The sequence below is a fragment of the Toxoplasma gondii genome, chromosome XII, assembly GCF_000006565.2.
Source record: "Toxoplasma gondii ME49 chromosome XII, whole genome shotgun sequence".
NCBI classification, from domain to species: domain Eukaryota; phylum Apicomplexa; class Conoidasida; order Eucoccidiorida; family Sarcocystidae; genus Toxoplasma; species Toxoplasma gondii.
In genome coordinates, this window is record NC_031480.1 from 474316 (window position 1) to 493185 (window position 18870).

The 18870-nt window shown below is 49.2% G+C and overlaps 2 protein-coding genes across 2 annotated transcripts; one reads left to right on the top strand and one right to left on the bottom strand.

Annotated features, from left to right (window-relative positions):
• On the top strand, window positions 1-10067 carry TGME49_307980 (GTP-binding protein lepA, putative). Its single transcript, XM_002371874.2, has 12 exons — window positions 1-849; window positions 1343-1450; window positions 2203-2363; window positions 2647-2758; window positions 3503-3639; window positions 4195-4317; window positions 4634-4760; window positions 5399-5567; window positions 6290-6437; window positions 7239-7485; window positions 8135-8235; window positions 8882-10067. The coding sequence occupies exons 1-12, from the start codon at window positions 126-128 to the stop codon at window positions 9143-9145; spliced, it is 2421 nt and encodes an 806-aa protein (XP_002371915.2). The 5' UTR covers window positions 1-125; the 3' UTR covers window positions 9146-10067.
• Window positions 10068-11829: 1762 nt separating this feature from the next.
• On the bottom strand, window positions 11830-18833 carry TGME49_307990 (arrestin (or s-antigen), n-terminal domain-containing protein). The gene is made up of 9 exons (XM_002371875.2): window positions 17886-18833; window positions 17218-17326; window positions 16641-16826; window positions 15973-16282; window positions 14956-15094; window positions 14327-14406; window positions 13772-13912; window positions 13067-13270; window positions 11830-12743 (listed from the first exon to the last, which is right to left on the bottom strand). Exons 1-9 carry the CDS (start codon window positions 17950-17952, stop codon window positions 12681-12683), a joined length of 1299 nt encoding a protein of 432 aa, XP_002371916.1. The 5' UTR covers window positions 17953-18833; the 3' UTR covers window positions 11830-12680.
• Between the last annotated feature and the right edge of the window lie 37 nt (window positions 18834-18870).

Sequence of the window (18870 nt, forward strand, 5' to 3'; positions counted from 1 at the left end):
CTTTTTTTCAGGTATCCGAAGCTCTGTCTGTTGAGTGCCGACTCCTGTTTCTTTGGATTTCCCGCGCATGCAGGCATATATGCTGGCAGATCGCCGTTCTCCATTTTCTCGCCCTGAGCGCGAGCATGTGTCGAGAGTTTTTCCTTCGCCTGCGGTCACCGCCTTTTTCGGACCTGAGAAGCACACAACTTCCTATTAAAGTTCCTTTCCGGCCTGCCTGCGTTTCTCTGAGGGGCTCTCAAGCCCCAGAGCTGCCCAGGAGGTCGCCGGGACTTCTTGTTGACGCAGCACGCTGGAGAGAAGTCTCCCGTTCTCTAAAGCCGCTGAAGAATGCACAGAAACAACCGATCTCATCCGTAAAAAGACACACGCCGAGGCCTCTACGAAGGCAGGTCTCCCTGAACGGACCTCTTCAGAGTTCCTTCCGCCTTTTGCAGCTTTCTTCCCCGGATGGAAGTCGGGACTTTTTGTGTTCTGGAGTGGCCATCGACTCTCCAGTTAAGCCCCAGGTCTGTGCCTTCCCCATTCTTCCCGGGTTTCATCCAAAAAATCCTAGGCACTCATCAGTAGACTCTCGAAATCTGTCTCTCTTCACGGGGCTTCGCGAATGGCCGTGTCGGCTGTTTCGTCTCTTCTCAACCAAGGCGCAGGTCGTCGGCACAGAAAAAGGAAACAGTGAAGAACGCCGTCTTCGCCTGCAAGCTGTGCTCGACGGAGGTGCGAGCTGTGTGAGAAACTTCTCAATTATTGCACACATCGACCACGGAAAAAGCACTTTAAGTGACCGGCTTCTCGAGCTCACTGGAACAATCAGCCAAGGCGCGAAGGCGCAGTTCCTCGACTCTCTAGGTGGGCATACACACCGAACTACTTCCTTCGTGATCGAAAAAAGGATCTCGGCACGAGTGCGGTGTTGCAAATCGTTTCAGGAAAACAGGCGGTTCCTTGCAGTGTCGTTCACACAAAAGATGCACGGCCACCGGGAGGTGTCAAGGCGCCGAAGTAGACACTGTGTATGAAAATGCGAAAATACGACCTCAAAGAGCAAGCGTTTTCTCTTTCCAGGAAGGCGAAGCAGGTGGGCACCACGCGCGACCATTCTTTCCGGCTTTCCTGCTTGTTTTATTCACCCTTTGGAGCGATGAAAGAACCTTGGCAACTGTCGGCGATGTCCACAAAGACGCTCGGAGATCGACTTCGAAGCGAATTTTCTGCGGGTCTGTGGCGGAGCTTTGCGTCCGTTCTTTGTGAATCGACAGACGCTTCTGTGATGCGTGACCCTAGTGAAGACGAGAGGAAAAGCTCGGGCAACTCCCGCACGATTGCTTTATTTCTGGTGCAGAAGTCGAGACAACGCGCGGAATCACCGTCAAGGCGCAGACGTGCTCTCTGCTGTACAGACACCCGAAGACGGGCGTCGACTACCTTCTGAATCTGATTGACACACCTGGTACGAAGAGCGAATTTCGCGGTCTGTATTTCCTTTACGTGACGCCACCATGAGCGCCTTCAAGGGACCATTTATTTCGCTCCGCGCTTGCGCGTCTTCGTTCACACCCCTCTCGGTGCATAGAAGGAAGCGTGTGGGTGGCGCAGGTCAACAAGCTCCTCTCTTCCGGCCGATTTCGGAATCACATGTTAAGCCTGAACGCTGCGAGTCCTCTTGAGAACGCCTTTGCTTCGCGGCATGTTGTGCGCGATAGAGCGGCCTCTTTCGTCAGAGAGTAGAAGAACGCTGACCCACGAAAAACAGACTTAACTCGAGCTTTGAGCATTAAATGCCAATCCATCAACAGTCCATGAGTCGGTCAATGGGTGGGGGACCATATATATATATATATATATATATATATGGATATATGGATATAGATATATATAGATATATGCGTGCATGCGTATCTAGGTTGGAGATTTCTCTCTCCACTGTTAGATTAGTAAAAGGCGCCGCAGCGATGCAGGAACCGCTTGCTTCCCTTCGGTGTATTTTTGGGTCGACGGTAGGTGTCTTGTTCCGCCAGGTTCCGCTGCGTGGTGTCATGAGGCCTACTTCTGCGCTCGTGTTCCCGGAGCTCGTCGTGTCTCTTTGTTCTCGGTTTCTCTGTTTCTTTGGCTGGATCGTTTCTTCCAGTTTCGACTACAGCGCTTCTCTTCTGGCGTTACGCAAGACGGACGTCTCTTTTTTTCGTTATTGTCTTTGCTCAGGCCACAGCGATTTTTCTCATGAAGTCACGCGAGGCCTCACCGTGTGCCAAGGAGCGGTTCTGCTGGTCGACGGGCTACAAGGAATTCAGGCTCAGACCATCTCTCACTTTGGTAGGACCCGCCGGCAGAATCTGGAGCGTCTTCTTGTGGCGATAAACAAGGTACGCGAAGTCCTGAGAATATCTCCTCAAAACCGGCGGCATGATGAAGGCGGGAGAAGGTGCAACGGATTCGACCCCCGGGCGGTGCTCTATATATCTGTACTTAGTTGTAACTATATATATCGATATTCACAAAACTACCTATATGTATATATATATGTACATATTCAAGTGCACGTATAACTGCATATAATTATATATATATATATATATACATATATATTTATATACATCTTGAAAATATGCATATATATATATATATATTTATTTGTATGGTATACAGGTGGATCTCCCTGCTGTCCCAGAGCAGATTCCAAGTGTGAAGGCATCGATTGCGGCGTTGACAGGCGAGAAAGAAGAAGATGTTCTTGCTGTCTCTGCTAAGACTGGCCAAGGTACCCATGCATATGCGCCTGTACATCTGTATACATATACATGAATGCACAAACATATACACATATATGTACATAAATGCTTATATGTAGTGATGTATTTTTGCCGTGGTTGCCTCGAAGAACTGACGTGAACGTTCTTTCTTCTCCCTTTTTCCTGATATTTTCTGCCGTGTGTTTTCTCTCTCTGTGTCCCCCTAAGCATCGATGTTTCCCTCTGTTTGCCACTGTTTGCGCGTTTATTTCTCCTCTTTCGTCTCGAGGATGAACGCAGTTTGTGCAGTCCTCTCGTGTCGGTGTTGATGCGGCACAAGTTGAAAAGCGTTTGACTTCACATCGTTTCCGCCAAAGCGAGACCCACTTTCCAGTGTGACCGTCAGCGTCCTTTTCGTCCAAGACCGCGAGCTCGAGCGCGCCGCTGCGTTTGGACGTATTCCTTTCATCGGTTTTCGTTTTTCGTTGAACTTCAACAGCATTGTCCAAGCGTAACTGATCAGACAGAGTAACGTTGTGTTAGGGCAGAGGTAGAACCTGTTGAACACCGGGTATCGATTCAGTAAACATGTCGCGCGCGAACTGCGTGGAAGACGTCACATGTCTGCAAGGCGATCCTGTCCTGCATTTCTCAGCCTACCTTTGGTGATTTCAGGAAAGGCATATTTGTGAGTTTTTCAGCAGTCGCCGACTCTCTGTCGCTTTTTCAAACCCATCGTGTTTGAGCGTGAAACACCTTGTGTTTCGTATCAGGAATCGACGACCTGTTGCAGGCGATTGTGGAGCGAATCCCTCCTCCCGAAGGAAAAGAAAATGCGCCTGTGAAGGGCCTCATTTTCGACAGCTGGTTCGATGCCAAGAAGGGCATTGTCCAACTCGTCGCTCTCAAGGTGGGAGGCTCGTCCTCATTGTTCGTCAGCAGGCAGAAAAAGCAGTTTTCAGAAAGGCAGAGCACAAACGCGAGTTGCGAATCGCGGCCCTGTTCGTCTCCTCCGTCCCGAGGCACATGGGGAACGCGTCAAATGCTCTTGGACAGGCCTTCGCGCGATCTGTTGCCTCGATCTCATGCAATCTAGGCTGTTGTTGATCCCAGGCTTCTTCGACTTCGTGTCTGTTTCATGAAGTGCACTTCAAAGTGAAGGTTCAAGTTCACTTTCCCTGGGAAGCCTTTAGTTTTGGAGTTGCAGTGCCGCTTCTCCTCCGAATAACTACGGGCATCTTTCACCGCTTCCCTCTGCTTCAGACGCACCTTGTGCAGTTGCGTTCTTCGCCTACGCTGAGGGGCTGCGGCAAGTCGTGACTCCACAGAGGCAGAGAGAGGGAAACGTTCTTGGAGAGGATTTGCGCGTTTCGTTCGCCTCGTTCTGCATTGTTCCTCAGACTGGCTGCCTTGACTTTCCTTTCTGCATTCTTCCTGAGTTTCGTTCGATCCTTGTCGTTTTCAGGAGGGCGTCTTGAAGCCTCGCATGACGCTGGTCGCGGCCCATGCACGCAAAGCCATTCAAGTTAAGGAAGTCGGCATCCTCCACCCGTTCATGACTCCAACGAAAGCGCTGAAGGCTGGCCAGGTAAGGCGGAGACCAAGAAGACATGGGAGAACAAGAGGCACGGGAGAACTCGAGAATAGGGAATTACCTGAGAAGTGGAGAGAACAAGAAGCTTGAGGAGAACAAGAAGACGTGGAAGAATGAGAGAATAGTGGAGAAGAAGAAAGTAACGGATATCTCGGAGAGACGGAAGAAGAATAACACACACCATCAAGGTTGAATTGTAGACCGGCATTTCATTCGTTTTTCTGGATTTGTGGCGGCCGAAGGCCGACTCTCGAGCATGGTGCATCTTCTCCCGTCCAGACAAGGAGGATGTATTTCTTTTGTTCACCAGGTTGGCTACATTTGCTCGAATATAAAGCGAACGCAGGACGCATGCGTTGGCGACACGGTTTTCCCGCAGAACCAGATCGGAGAGCCTCTGCCGTGCTTCGGACCCCCAAAGTGCACTGTATACGCAGGTCGGCAGAAAGACCGCCATGCGCCAAAGCAGCGTTTGTTTTTCCGTCTGTAGTGCAAAGGGCGCAGGCCGCAGTAGGCCGTTCGTCTTTGTCGCTCTTGGGAATGTGGAGAGTATGCAGCATCCTAGGTACTGTGATGTTTGCCTCTACTTGATTTGAGTTTGTACACCAGTACGAGCAGCGAAGCTATTGGAATGTAGCCGTATGCTCCTGTGTCTGAGGTTGCAAGCTGTAACAAAGGACTTGTTACATAAACCTGAGGAGGTTCCGTTCGCGGAGCCTCGGCGCGAACGCGTCCAAGCGTTCAAGGGTTGCAAAGACTCAGACAACGCGCGTCGGTCCAGCTTTCGCACAAACATTCCACACTGCCCCTACAAATCGAGATACACGTAGGCCAGCACAGACATGTCTGCGCGAGTCGACATGTATGGAGCCGCTTCCAGCGTATGTCCCAGCTTGTTCTCTTTCTTCCGTTCTCGCTTCACACCGTTGTGCCTCTTCCACGTGGATGTCCCCGTTCTCTCACTGAGTGGAGTGGCTCGTCAGAAGCTCGCGGGCTGTGTGTTTGTGCTCGTAATGGCTACGGCGAAAGTGAGAAACTCTCGAACGCCCCGCATCTCGTTTCTTCCACGCGTCAGGCGTCTATCCCGAGCAGGCGGCGGACTACGAGAAGTTGCAGGTGGCGGTAGGAAGGCTGCTCCTCACCGACCCTGCAGTGGAGGCGAAGGCCGAAGTGAGTGCAGCTCTCGGTCAGGGATTTCGGTGTGGATTTCTCGGAATTCTTCACCTGGATGTCTTCAAGGAAAGGTAGGTTCGGACCAGCGGAAGACGCAGACGCCTCTGGACGAAGAATTGCATGCAGATTCGACGTTTAAGGTCGTTCATGCGAGGGCGCCGCGGGATTTGCTGAATACGCCTCCAGTTCCCGAGGCCAAAGCGCCAAGATCCCCTATGACTTCTGACGCTAGAGGACCTAGGATGTTCGGGGTTCCCCATTCAGTTATGGGGACCGCACAGACACCAGCCAAGCTGTTCAGGCGCACTGGACAGTGCACCGCTCCACTGGACTGCTTCGATAGCCGAGCCTCGACTGAGCTGCACAAGTGGACATAGAAAAAGTCCTTGAATTCATTGAGTGTCTATATCAGTTCTTCGGTTCTGGACTTGCAATCTGGAAAAGTATGATTCAAACATACGCCCATCTAGATAATAAACAAGTAGGAGACAGCTGAACGTGTGCTGCCGGGCTTCAGCATCCTACGACGTGAAGCGTACTCGACATCGATTCTCTCAGTCCGTTTCCTTGAAAAAAAGTCATCGATTGTTACGGTTCCCCAACCTCAAGGTTGCGCGTGGGAGCGACGGTGCAGGCACTCGCTCTGGGCCGTCTGCCGCCTTCTGCCGAGTGCCTGTTGCAGATGTCGACGTTATTTTTGCTCGGTTTCCTGAATGCTTGTTCGCTGGTGTGTTTGTGGGACCGCGAGGCAGACTCTTTGCATTTTTGACTCTGCTTTGGTTTTCTTTTTCAGATTAAAAACCGAACACGGCGTGAGTGTCTTGGTCACGTCGCCAACTGTGCCTTACCACGTGACTCCGAAGAAGAAGGGACAGCCGAAACGCGTTGTCTGCTCTGCGTCGGACTTTCCAGACTTCTTCGAACAAGTCGAGGAACCGATGGTTAGCAAGCCACCCTTAGTCTGCACTTGCTTCCCTGTTTTTTATCCTCGAGCCTCTCGAGGTTTTGTTTTCGTGCACCAGAGACGAAGTGACCTCCATGCTGTCGTGTAGCCTCTAAAACGCTCTAGTTCTGTCAAAGCAGAAAAACCACCTGTTCACTTCCTTTCCTTCAGGTGCATCTTTCTGCCTGCGATAGGACGGAAGACAAATGCCTTTCTTCTTTTATCTTTGCTGAACGTCGTTCTTTCCTGTCAACTCCTGCGTGGATCGCATTCGGTGGATCCAACCTGAACCAGTTGTCAGAAGGTGTCTCAGCTCTTGATCACTTACCTCGCACCTCGTCTGAGACTCAAACTTTGAAAACAGAACGTCGACAGATCCCTGATGCAGGCGCTACAGTTGGTCCGTCTCTCTCGGGACCTCGACGATGCCACCGCTTCATTTCCTCGAAAGTATCTACATCTGCACATCTATCTCTCTCGACATGTCTATCTGTATCTGTGTATCTGTCTGAATCAGTCTCTCTCTGTATATCTGTATGTATGGGTCTGTATATGCATTTCATCAGGTCGATCCTTGCGTATCCACCACTCTTTTACTGTCTATCTCTACGTACGTCTGTTTCTATCTATTGGTGGCTCTAGCTGCACCCGCGTCTATCTGCACCTGTCTCTGTGTTTCTAAATATTTATGGAGGTGTATTTTTGTGTTCGTATAGACAAATGCTACGTTGGTTTTGTGTGCATGCATTTGCAAGGCTTATCTTGTGTAGCGGCGTTTACTTTTCTTCCACATTTTTAGGTCGAGGCGACACTTGTCGTCCCGCTGAAATCTGTTCCGGCAATCCAGCAACTCTGCATGGAGCGTCGAGGTGAAGAACTGAGATACGAGTGCATGCCGATGCACACAAGCTCAAACGATTCAAATCCTCAACAAGACAGCGTCCTCCTTGTCTACCGCATTCCTCTTGCGGAAGTCATTCTTGACTTCTTCGATCGTCTACAGGCTGTCACAAGCGGTCTTGTCTCTTTCGATTACATAGATGCCGGTAAAACGACGTACAAGGCAGAGTGTTTTTCTGTCTCTAACAGTCTATGTTTCTAGGAGGGCTTCTTCCACATATTCGTCGAGCTACAAATATATTCATGCTCTGGTTATGTGTGTTCTGCAGTGCCATGTTGAAAGCAGTTGTTCGTCTGATCTATCTCTTCGTACATCTCTGTATCCTTCTTTCCCCCCATGTCCCTTCACAGAGCTTGGTGTCTGTCTTTTGTCTGCATCTGTGTGTTTTTCGTCTTTCTGGAGCTCTCTTAAAAACAAGCATTCACACGTCTACATGCATCTGGCTCCCTTTCTGTACGACTTCTTCACAAGTCATCCGGACCAAGCTGATGCGTACGCGTTGCTCTCTCCCTTCAGCTGCATGCTTCGCTGCCTCCTCTCTGTCCTCTGTGGAGGACTGCTCACAAAACGTCTACGTCTTTGCTGCGACGTGACTCTGGATGTGCAGTGCTCGTTTTTTACCGTTGATCACTAACATGAACGGACCCATCGACATACAGCTCGACGGTCTGCCTCAGAAGCTGTCTGAAAGAGTCTCAAAAGCTTCTCCAGTGTCTGTGTGCATGCGTCGGTATGTACACCCGGAGCGCGGCATGCAGATTCAAAGTGTCTCCTCTTCCACCTTTCCCTTTCAGGACTGGCCCCTGCAGACATCGTTAAAGTTGGATTTCTATTCAACGGCGAGCGCGTCGATGCCCTCAGCTTCCTGGCGCAGAGGAGCAGAGCGAGAGAGCAAGTGAGTCCACTTCAGAGTTGAACGCGCGACCCCGGAAAGGTCGGAAACGAAGAGAGGCGGAACGGAAAAAGAAATCAAAACAAACAGGAAGGAGAGACTACTGCCAGTACAAGAGACACAGAAACTCACAACCGAGTCATGCATCGGCCTACACATATATATATATATATATATATATATATAGGCACACGCGTATATATATATATATTGACATATATATATATATTTATATGTATATACATATGTATTTGAATGCACGCTTGTGAGTCTTTCTGTGTGTGAAGGCAGCTCAACTGCAGATAGAACTGGTCAGGGGAGGTGAGGGGCGTACACCCATTTTTTGCGTCTGCTTCTCTGTGGATCTGAGCGCGAGGGGATGCTCTGCTTTTTTTCCGATTTTCACCTCTGAGGGATTTTCGTCGCTGGTCTTTCTGCGTGTCTTTCTTTACGAAGCTTGAAGCCATGCGCACTGAGACAGTCTGCTGTCGAGACACCTCGAGGCGGCGACGGCGCCGTCTGTGCATGCGATGAGGGCTTGGCGCACGGTCATCTTCATTGCCTACTCCGACTGTTGCGCGTTTTCTGCTTTTTTTCGAGTGTTGTCTGCGGGTCACTTCGTCTGGCCGTTATGATTGTTTTTCTGCAGGGAATTGCTTACACCCAGCGTCTCGCGAAACTCATTCCGCCGCATCAGTTTGATGTTGCGATTCAGTGCGTGTTGAACGGCAAAGTGATTGCGCGAGAGACGGTGAGAGCGGCGAAGAAAGACGTTTTGGCCAAGTGCTACGGAGGAGATATGACCCGGAAAATGAAGCTTTTGGAGAAAGAAAAGGAGAGGAAGAAAAAACTCAGAAGTATTTCGAACGTCCGAGTCCCTGCAGAAGCATTCCTCCAACTCCTCAAACTCTAGCCTCTCTTGAAGAAATCACTTTTCAGTCTGCACCGGATGCTTCGTCTATAGGGATATCTGTAATACCTCTGTACATTACCTGCGTTCATATATATCTATATGCGTTTTTCTTTCTGTTTACTTTTGTCAATGCCTGCTGTATCCAGCCGCCTTTCACTATGCAGCAGTGCCTCTATCTCTAGATCTGTGCCTGTTTGTGTCTACGCTTTCTCCACGACTATCTGTGCAGGGGCTGCCTATAAATATATATATATATATATATCATATTTGCGTATGTTTATTTCTGCGTTTATACTTGCATGTGCGTTACTGTGGTTGTTTGTATATCTGTCCATCTGTCTTTATCTCCCTCGCTGTATCTGTCACTGCTTATCGTCACGTCCAACTCTCTCCATACCTCTATGCCTTTACTCATGTAAACTAAACACCCCCTGTCTGCCTCGTTCAGTATATTTGCCTATCAAAACAATTTTGTATATCTCTGTAAGCCTTTTAGGTTTACGCATACGCAAAAGAATGTGAACATGTTTAGAGAGTGGATGCACATCTCTGTAGAGATTTCTCTCTGAACATTTTTGTCGCCTTTGGCGGCAAGTGTGCGAATGCGCCTGTGTACGCATCGCTTCATTTTCATCTTTGGTTTTAGCGTTGCCTCGCAGTCGATCAGTGTACGTCTCTCTCTCTACCTAGCGCTGTATATGAAGCGTCCCCTTGGGTCTCTCTCGATTTTTTTACGATTTGGTGGCTGTACACTCCTGTGAAGAGTGTGCACAGGCTCCGGTGATCATGCCAATTGCTGTTTTTCCGGAAACGTCCAGTTTCACCTTCAGACAGCAACATTCTTTCAACGTTTTTCCTTTCTCGCTGAGGCGCGCCTTTTCACTGCCCATTTTCTCGCTCAACTTTGTTCCTCATTTGCTGGGGTTCCTTCAAGTTTTTCGGGAATTTCAGCGTCTTCCACGCGGTCACACAGAGTAAATTCTCGAGGTGCCTCTGACAAAACAAGACGCAACCGTCACGTGCCTAAAATGAGACATTTCTTCGCTTTTTCTTGGGGGATACACAAACAGGCATAAGGTTTTTCTCTCTCCCAGATCCTACGGTGCACCTTCATGAATATATATATATATATATATTCTCATCTGTATGTAGACATATGTCTGTATCTGTATCTGCGTTTCGTCGTTCAATATAAATACATATAGTGCTCGTATGCAAGAAGGAACAAACATAAATTGTCTTCTTGATAAGGCTTTATCGGCGGGACTTTGCGTATCGAGATCACAGCGTTTTTCTTCGGATGTGAAAAATGAGAAATCAAGAAAACTGGAAGTCGGTTTCAACCTTGAGCAGCGATCCCTCGGCGCCACAACAAATCAGAATGGAAAAACAAAGGTCGCTTCAATAAGCACAGATCTTCACGATTCAAACCTGTCGTCCAGCTCGTCGTATGTACTCCCCAGGAAACGGGAGTTTACAGAAAGCCGACTATTTACTGGCTCGCGGTCAAACATCTTTTTTTGAGAATTTTTTCTCGCCGTCAGTGAAATCTCAAAGTGGCAGGAGCCACAGAGTATTTTTGTATACAAGCTGCGCACACACTCCTGCCTTTGGAAGTCTCCTTCCTCAGGCCAGTCTGTGCAGAAGACACCGACCGGATCGCTTAACTAATATTGTAAACATTCTCCGAACAATGCCGCGTACATGCCACCGGTCCCCCCCCCCCCCCCGTTCTCACCTATGAGCTAGACCCATTTTGTCTCCGCCGCTGCATGCATCTTTTTAGCGCGATTTGCACCTTTATTGCGTTTTCTCGGAGGGTGCTAAGACGGTAATCGTGAAGAAAGAAGCTGCTTCGACTGCAGGTATGGATGCAGGAAAAGTAGTAGAAAAAGCCTGTGCGAGTTGCGGTTAAACATGCGCTCAGCAAGGGGGTTCTGTTGTCTGCGCCTGTCTCTCCACCAGACGAAGTTCGTCCTGGAATCGATTTAGCTTGTCACATGCTGACAAGAATTGATTCAACTACCTGCCAATACACTTGCTGTAAGAAGAGGTTTCTCCCCTTGCAGATCTCAGGAAATCAGAAGTGCTCTCCTGAGAGGGGGGCAGGCGTCTGGACAAACATTTCTGCAGAAACTGAGAATTTCATCTTTCGAAGAAACTAACTAGTCGCTGTCTGTCTCGCTCTCTCGAACTGTCCGGTCTTCCGAACGCAGAGGAAACCTCATCTGGAAGAAAATGCACTCTACTTTTCCTCGACCTTCGTGATACACAGACCGGGCCGCTTTTGGACCGTCGAGAGGCTTCCGTGCTCCTGAAATACTCCTTTGAAAGAGCACTCGTGTACTCATATACATTTACAGAATTATCCATATATATACAAATGTGTAAGCATACATACATACATATATAGATAGACACAAGCATTCATATATATATATATATATATATATATATATATATATATATATGTATGTATGTATGTATGCACACATATGCATTTATATAGGTGTATATGGCACTGGAGACATATATGAGTGGAGAGAAGCGGTGTAATGACTTCGTCTTTTGTGTCTGTGTCTGAATTGAAAAGTTCTGATGGGCCTTTCTGAAGGAACGCGTTGTTTTTCACCCTTCCCCCTCTTCTTCGGCGGTTTGTGCAGAACGCTGAGAAAAGAGTTTCTGCTTGCAGGCAGCCGACAGCGCGGAGCCCCGGCGCCTCTTGCGGTGAATGTTCACCGGCGCATGCGGGGACGCGCGGAAGATGAAGTCGGCACTCAACCTTCCGGTGGTCTCTGTTTAGCGTTTAGCATCGCGCCTTCCCTGAGACGTATTTCCGGTGGAACTGAACACCCTTACCTAATCGAAGCATTTTTCCTTGCAGACTCATCGAAAAAATCACCATCTTACATGTATCTTTGTATCCATATACACCTTCTCATTGAAAGATATGCACGGTGAAGGCCAGCTGCGCCTCCATTTAGATACCAATGCATACATGTAACGGTTCCACTACGCAGCGACATGCAGATCCTTTCCTATGTATTCTCACGGATAAGTTGACACAGGTCATTGCACCTTTATGTCCGTAGACACACCGATGTACATCCTTTTGTATCGCCACACACACATATGCGTCCACGACTGTGAATCCAGAGACGTCCTGAAAGTACATTTCTGTCTTTCGAACTGCCTAGACACCTGAAGTCATTGCCCACCTGCTGCGCCTTCTCGTACTTACAAAAAAAACGTGATAACATCCATCAATGCGCGCAACCAAAGAAACCTGGAAAATTCCGGAAAGAGCTTTCACAGTTGTCAACTTCTGGACCGAGAAAACCAACAAGCCCCAAAATTAATTCGCCGCTCCAATTCACCGCCCACTCCCAGTCCAGATGCGTTGCACTGTGTCAATGCATGTGCATGGGGTTTTAAATCTGCATTTAGATGCTCATGTATGTTTATATTTACACATCTAGAGAGTCGCACTTCTGTGCACTTCTACTTCTACACTTTATACATAAAACTGCATTTTTCAACAAATAATACTCCCAATGTCGATGTAGTCGCCGCGAACTGGAGGGCGAGCGCCTCGGAGCTGAGACGCAACACCACAAGAAAAACCAAAGCCACTCATGCAAAATCGTTTGTCCATGCGGCGTCCGCTGCCGCATCGAAATCTCCAGATTTCCCTCTCGTCCCTCTCCTCTTCCTCTCCATCTAGATGTTCATCCGGATCTCTGTTGATCCCTCCTTCCATCAAAAACGCTTCCTTCTTCGCTCTTCCTTGATCTCTCTTTCTTCCGAAAAACGTTTCCTTGTTCTGTCTCGCTTGACCTCTTCTTCCATCAAAAACGATTCCTTCTGCTCTCTCTCTTAAGTTCTCGGGCAGTGCAGACGTTTCGTTTTGTAAGACCTGACCTGAATCACGGCAAGATCCGTTTCGGGCAAAAGAGGAACTTTGTGCCAGTCCTTGGGAGCGTGTAGCTTCGTCAGGTGCTCTTTCACGGTCGGCGTCTTCTTCAACACTGAACAATCCAGAAAGAACCTGTACGGCTTCTGGCCCAGCAGAAAGAAGGTCTCCAGCTTGTACCGCAGCCGCATCAAAGAGCTTGTCATCGACGGCTATACAAAACAAAGAAATGCATGCGCGCCTGCTGCAGGAGGAGGCGACGGTCGCGCAGCACCGGACGGTCTGGTCAGGTGAACTTCAGCCGTCTCGCCACACATAGCGCATTCCGAGACGTTTTCGCTCTCCCTCGAAACATGCAGGGAACTTGAAACTTTATTAGAACTAAAATAAAAGACAGATCGTTTTAAAAAAACATAGATGTAAATAACCCGAATGTATGTCCTTGTTAGCAAGATGTAATGCTTTTACAGTGCGATCCAGAAATGCATACACAAAGTGTACATAAGCGTAGACATCTGTGTGCTGCAGAGACCTGCAGACATCAATATATCTCTTCGTTCGTGGACCACAATACATACATTCACATATTTGTGTATGCATGCAGATGCATGTAGAGAGCGACAGACGCGCCTGTACAACATGCGCTCACATCTGTACAGCCAAATGTCCACGTACTGAAATACACACGGGGAGACAGAATGTCGTTCGTTTACCTGCGATTCAGTGGGGACGTTGACTTTGACTTTTTGAGGGCCGAAGGCTCTGAAATCTTTTTCTCTCGGTGGTCCTGGGATTGTTTCCGAAGCAACGACTTCGCGCACCGAGAATTTCTCTCGGCCGTCCACCGAGAATATCTGCGAAACAGCGAAAGGCAAACGAAACGACGCGCCAAAACTCCAAGAAGAACCGACACGAACACCGTTTCACGACGACTCTCTCCAAACATCCGGCATGCACCGAACGAGATGAGAGGCTCTCGAAAGAACGAAAAAGGAAGCGCAGAGAGAGAGAGAGAGACAGAGATGCGAGAGAAGAGCAACGTACACTCAAGCGTTGAGAAGTTCGTCTGCAGAAATCCACTTTTGAAAAACACAGACCAGCTGCGACCCATATATTTGGGTAACGTCAGATGTCATTCGTGACTTGCGCCAGCGTCTGGCGAATATGTGGAGAGAACGCGTGTGAGAGCTGCATGCAATCTGACAGGCGAGCGCCCTCTAAAATTCAGAAAAACACAAAAAAAAATCGAGAAAAAAGACTCGACTCACCACTTCTCGAACGAGCGACACCACAACCCGCTGAATATGCTTGTTCGTCGTATTTTCGACCTCCACAGTCACCGTCACACCTAAAACGAAAAACAAGCACAGACACATGCATGCACATTTCCGAACAAATCGCATTTACATGCACCAATTTCGGTGCGCATTTATGCAATCATATTTATGTGCACATGTGCGTATGTCGACGCGTAGAGCCGTAACCTATATATATACATATATATGTATGGGTATATATATATATATATATATATATCTGTAAATGAATGTAGAGATACGAAGCTGCGCTAACCAATATTTGGTCCTACGTCTTCAGATGACTGGTTGCATATACAGGGGGACATTACTTCACATCGGAATCTTTAGATACGTACAGACATAAATACTTAGACACGATTCCCTCGCCACACCTGAATCTATATTTGGATTGATGAGTACCTCCTATACCAGAATCTATCTGGACCGACCACACAGCAGCGTATAAATAATTATATATATATATATATATATGTATATATATATATATATAATATATATATCTGCATGTCCAGGTGATGGCGCGAGAGGCGTTTGTTTTTGCGGCCGACTCTCAAATGTGTCTTCACTTTTTTTCTTACAATCTCCAGGGAAGCAGGACAGCCTGTCAGCGGTGACTTTCGCCCGCAGGGTGCCGAGAGGGACGCACCGCAGCAACTTGAAATGCTCGATGAACTCACACAGCGTCACTTCCGGTTCCTCCGCAGGTACGACAATCGCCTGACGCAGAAAATCCCCATATACTCGACTCTGCTTTTTGTGCAGCCTTTGGCCGCGAAAAGGCTCACGTAGATGTACGTCGCGCTCTCCATCTTCACCGACCCACCTCCATTTCTCCACCTCTGTACATCCACCTGCCTACATGCACGCTTGTCTATATTTCTCTCTCTCTCTGCTTCTCTCCCTACCTCTCCAGGTAAACTGTTTCGCTCGCTATCTGCCGTACTCGGGTGCCCCTAGCCACACATGCGTGTACACTCGCGTCTCTCCAGATAGACCCATATACAAAGAGATATGCATACATGCAAATACATATGCATACATGCAAATACATATGCATACATGCAAATACATATGCATACATACAAATTGATATGCATATATATATATATATATATATATATATATGAATGGATATATTTGCATGCATGCGTTTGTCCAGTTGCGTGTAGGTGATTGCGCATATCGTGGAAGAATATGTGAAAGAACATATGTGTTGTTCGATGAATCGAGTATGTGGATGTAAGGACGAGATTCCCCGAGAAGAGTCGGTTTCGAGTCACCCGTGATACTGTAGCGAAACCGATTGTGGGTTTAGGACCTGGGGATTCTATAGGAAATCTGCATGCAGAAGCGTTTGCTGCTTTCTCGCTCTCTCAGAACGTTAAGTCCTTTTTAAAATAGAAAGAGAGCCGAGAATCAGTCCGTCTCTCTGTTCTCTCATCGTCTCTCTTCTTCTCGCGTTGCTCCCTCCTTCTTCCCCGCTACTTCCTCGTTTCTTCTCTTTTCGTCTGTTTCTTCTTCGGTTCGTCCTTCCTCTGTCTTCCCCCGCTTCCCTCTTCGGTTCGTCCTTCTGTTTCTTCTCCTTGCCGCCGCACCAGTTCGATTTCTTGAAAGAGGTCTCCCAGAGGTTTCGCTTCTGCAGCTTTCGACAGTTTCCTCCTCAGAAATCCGTGGGGCGGCATGGCTTTCATCAGGTCTGCGAGCTGCTCCGGCGTCTCCGCAGATACCTCAACGACTTCGAAGTTGTCCGTCGCATGCGAAGCAGCGCAAGTCTCTTTCCCTCTGTCTTCGGCAAGCGCCGCCACACTCGCCGCGCGCGACAGAGAAGCCTTCTTCAAGCTCGGCTCCCCCTTCTCTTCCTCCTCAATTTGCGCTCGGACTTTGTACCTCACGCGTCCTGCGAACCTGGCCAAAAAACGCGACAAATGCACTCTCTCTGCGTGAAAGCGACACACGAGACATGCATTTCGGCGGAAAAAACAAACCCCCATGGAGGCGGACAGACGCATCACATGCACATGCGCGAAGACGCCTGTGCCTCTTGGGATGCGGCCTGGAGAGCACCTCGGCTGTCGTCTCCAGGCTGGGAGGTCGCGAGACATCGTTCAAGGTGGAATGAACTCGAAAGACAATGTCGCCCCCCACCCCAAAGAGCGGCGGAGAAGACAGAGAGCAGCAGCCACTGTTTTCCAACTCCACAGAGGGAAAGGCAGCGGCCAGGAAGAGCGCTGGAAAAGGCGAGGCAACAGACAAACCGACTTACGGTGCCTGCGTAGCTCCGGAAGCAGCTTCGCCAGTAACGCTGCAGTCCGGTGCGACGGACGCCGGAAGAGTGAAGCAGAAAGGAAAGCGATACCTGCCTGTCGCGAGCGTTCCGTTCATGACCAGGAGCGCATGTGATTCCGAGAAGTACATCATCTTCTCGGCGACGAAAGTCGACCTCGACTCGCTGCTCCAGCAGTTCAGAAAACGCGGACAGAGTTCCTCACATGCAGACATGGAGGACTGCGGAGAGAGAGAGAGAGACAGCTGCGACTGCGGTGTACACCGGCCAGGCAAGCGACGCTTGAAAGCATGCAGATCTACCTACGGCTAGCGAGGGATGAGAAGAGCGCGCGAAACGAAAGGGGAAGGGATCTGAACTTCGCAGGAAATACGTTCACATCGACGCAGCGACAGGCGCGCAGACATCTTAGTCGGTCGACACACACAGGAAGACAGTGAGGAGTCCGCGAACAGGTACACGACATAGGCCTCCATCGGGACTTGGGTGAGTAGGGGGATCTAATTTGCGGAGCTGCTGGCGAGCTGTGGAAACGCTTTGGAAGAGGAAGACGTACTCGGAATCGACGTAGCTCACGTCTTCCTCGCCGTCGAGATACAAGGCGAGGCGCGTCGCGTGGATTTCCTCCACGACGTTCAAGAAGACTTCTCCATTCACCTGCTCGCCTGCAAGGAAAGTTCGAGGACGTTCCGTGAAAAAGTGAAAAAGAGAAACAGAAAAAAACGAAGAAGAACGGAGGTCCAGGAGACACGAACACCTCACGCGTCCACCGACACAGTGAAAAAGAAGAAGAGGCAAATCAGAAACAAGACGAACAGAGAGATAAGGTGAAAGAAAAGAAAAAGAAGGAGAAAGAGAAAGAGACAGAAGAACGAGATGAAGAGAACGAGAAGAAGAGGAGAAGAAGGGAGAGATAAGGTGAAAGAAAAGAAAGAAGAGAAGAGGGAGAAGAAGAGGAAGAAGGAGAGGAGTCTGAGAGGAATGAAAGAAGTTTATAAACTAGCTAGTCGTATGCCAGTCTGTGTGGTGGCCGTAGATCTGGAAGCACATAACGCGAAGGCGAAGGATGGAGATGAACAGAATTCGAGAGAAAAAACTAACGAGACACAGGGGCCGACAGCTGTGCACCCGAGGATATCAATGTCCTGGCGACGAGCTCTGGAAGTCTCATGCGGTTTCGCCATGCAAATTGAGTTCAGAAACGGCTAAACCGTGCTCACTTACCTGGAGCGTAAGCGGGCTTGTTGACCCAAATGTAGAGGTTGTTTGAATCAGACCAGCCAGCTCCCATGGTGCCTGGTTTCTGACGAACATTTCCATTCTTCGTCTTTCTCTTCTTCTCTTCTCCCTCGTCTTCCCTTCTTCCTCTTCGTCCTTCTCTTTTCTTCGACTTTCTCTTCTTCTCTTCCACTACTTCCTCCTTCTGTTGCCTCGCCGAGCGTTGCTTCTGCTATCCTCTGTCGGCAACTTCGCGTCTCCTGGCTGTGGACCGTCCTCGGTGTTGTCTTTCTCTGCTGGACGTCCAGGCGCGAACATGCGTCTTCGCTTCCTCCTCCCTGCGCGCAGAGGTCTTGGAGTGGAGATGCCGGAGACCGCGCAGAAGCTCCTCGCCACTCCGGAGGAACTACGCACAGCGAAGCAGAGGAACTGAGGTCCCTGGAAGACGCAGGGAGACAGACACAGAGCAGAGAGAAAGGGCGAGGCGCTCAGAGGTAGACGCAACGAAGAGAGGCAAGCGCAGAGACCGGGAGAAAGGAGAGAAAGGCGAACAACGCCCTGAACAACGGCGGACGAGAAAGGCAGGAGGAGGCGGACGGAGGGGAAGCCAGGGGTCTTCCAGAGGTCTCACTTTTTCAAAGTTGGAGAATTCGCGGCAGGAAACAATGTGTGGAGTCGGCGCTCTGTCTGTCTCTCCCCGCTTGGACCAAGAGACACCGAGAGCGACACCAAAAAAGAAGAAATGCAAGATGATGGTCCAGGTGCAGCCGACAAATTCATCGACGCAGTGGTTGTTCCCTTGACAGCTTTTCGTTGCGCGTTCTCTCTCGGCGGACGCGGCCGGCGCGCCGGATATGTCGACTTCGGCTGTCCACCTGCCCAAAGAAAGCCTGTTGCGTTCAACTCAAAAGAGATACAAGCGACGAGGAACGCTCTCCCAAGTTCCTGTCTCTCTGCTTTCTTTTTCAGTCCAGTGAAATGGCGCGGAAAG

Coding starts and splice junctions, on each gene's coding strand:
- TGME49_307980 (XM_002371874.2), top strand. CDS start 126: ATGTGTCGAGAGTTTTTCCTTCGCCTGCGGTCACCGCCTTTTTCGGAC. Junction 850..1,342: donor GCAGTTCCTCGACTCTCTAG/GTGGGCATACAC, acceptor TTTCTGGTGCAG/AAGTCGAGACAACGCGCGGA. Junction 8,236..8,881: donor GGAGCAGAGCGAGAGAGCAA/GTGAGTCCACTT, acceptor GTTTTTCTGCAG/GGAATTGCTTACACCCAGCG.
- TGME49_307990 (XM_002371875.2), bottom strand. CDS start 17,952: ATGGGAGCTGGCTGGTCTGATTCAAACAACCTCTACATTTGGGTCAAC. Junction 15,095..15,972: donor TCTTTCAAGAAATCGAACTG/GTGCGGCGGCAA, acceptor TTTCTGCGTCAG/GCGATTGTCGTACCTGCGGA. Junction 12,744..13,066: donor CGGATCTTGCCGTGATTCAG/GTCAGGTCTTAC, acceptor GTTGCGTCTCAG/CTCCGAGGCGCTCGCCCTCC.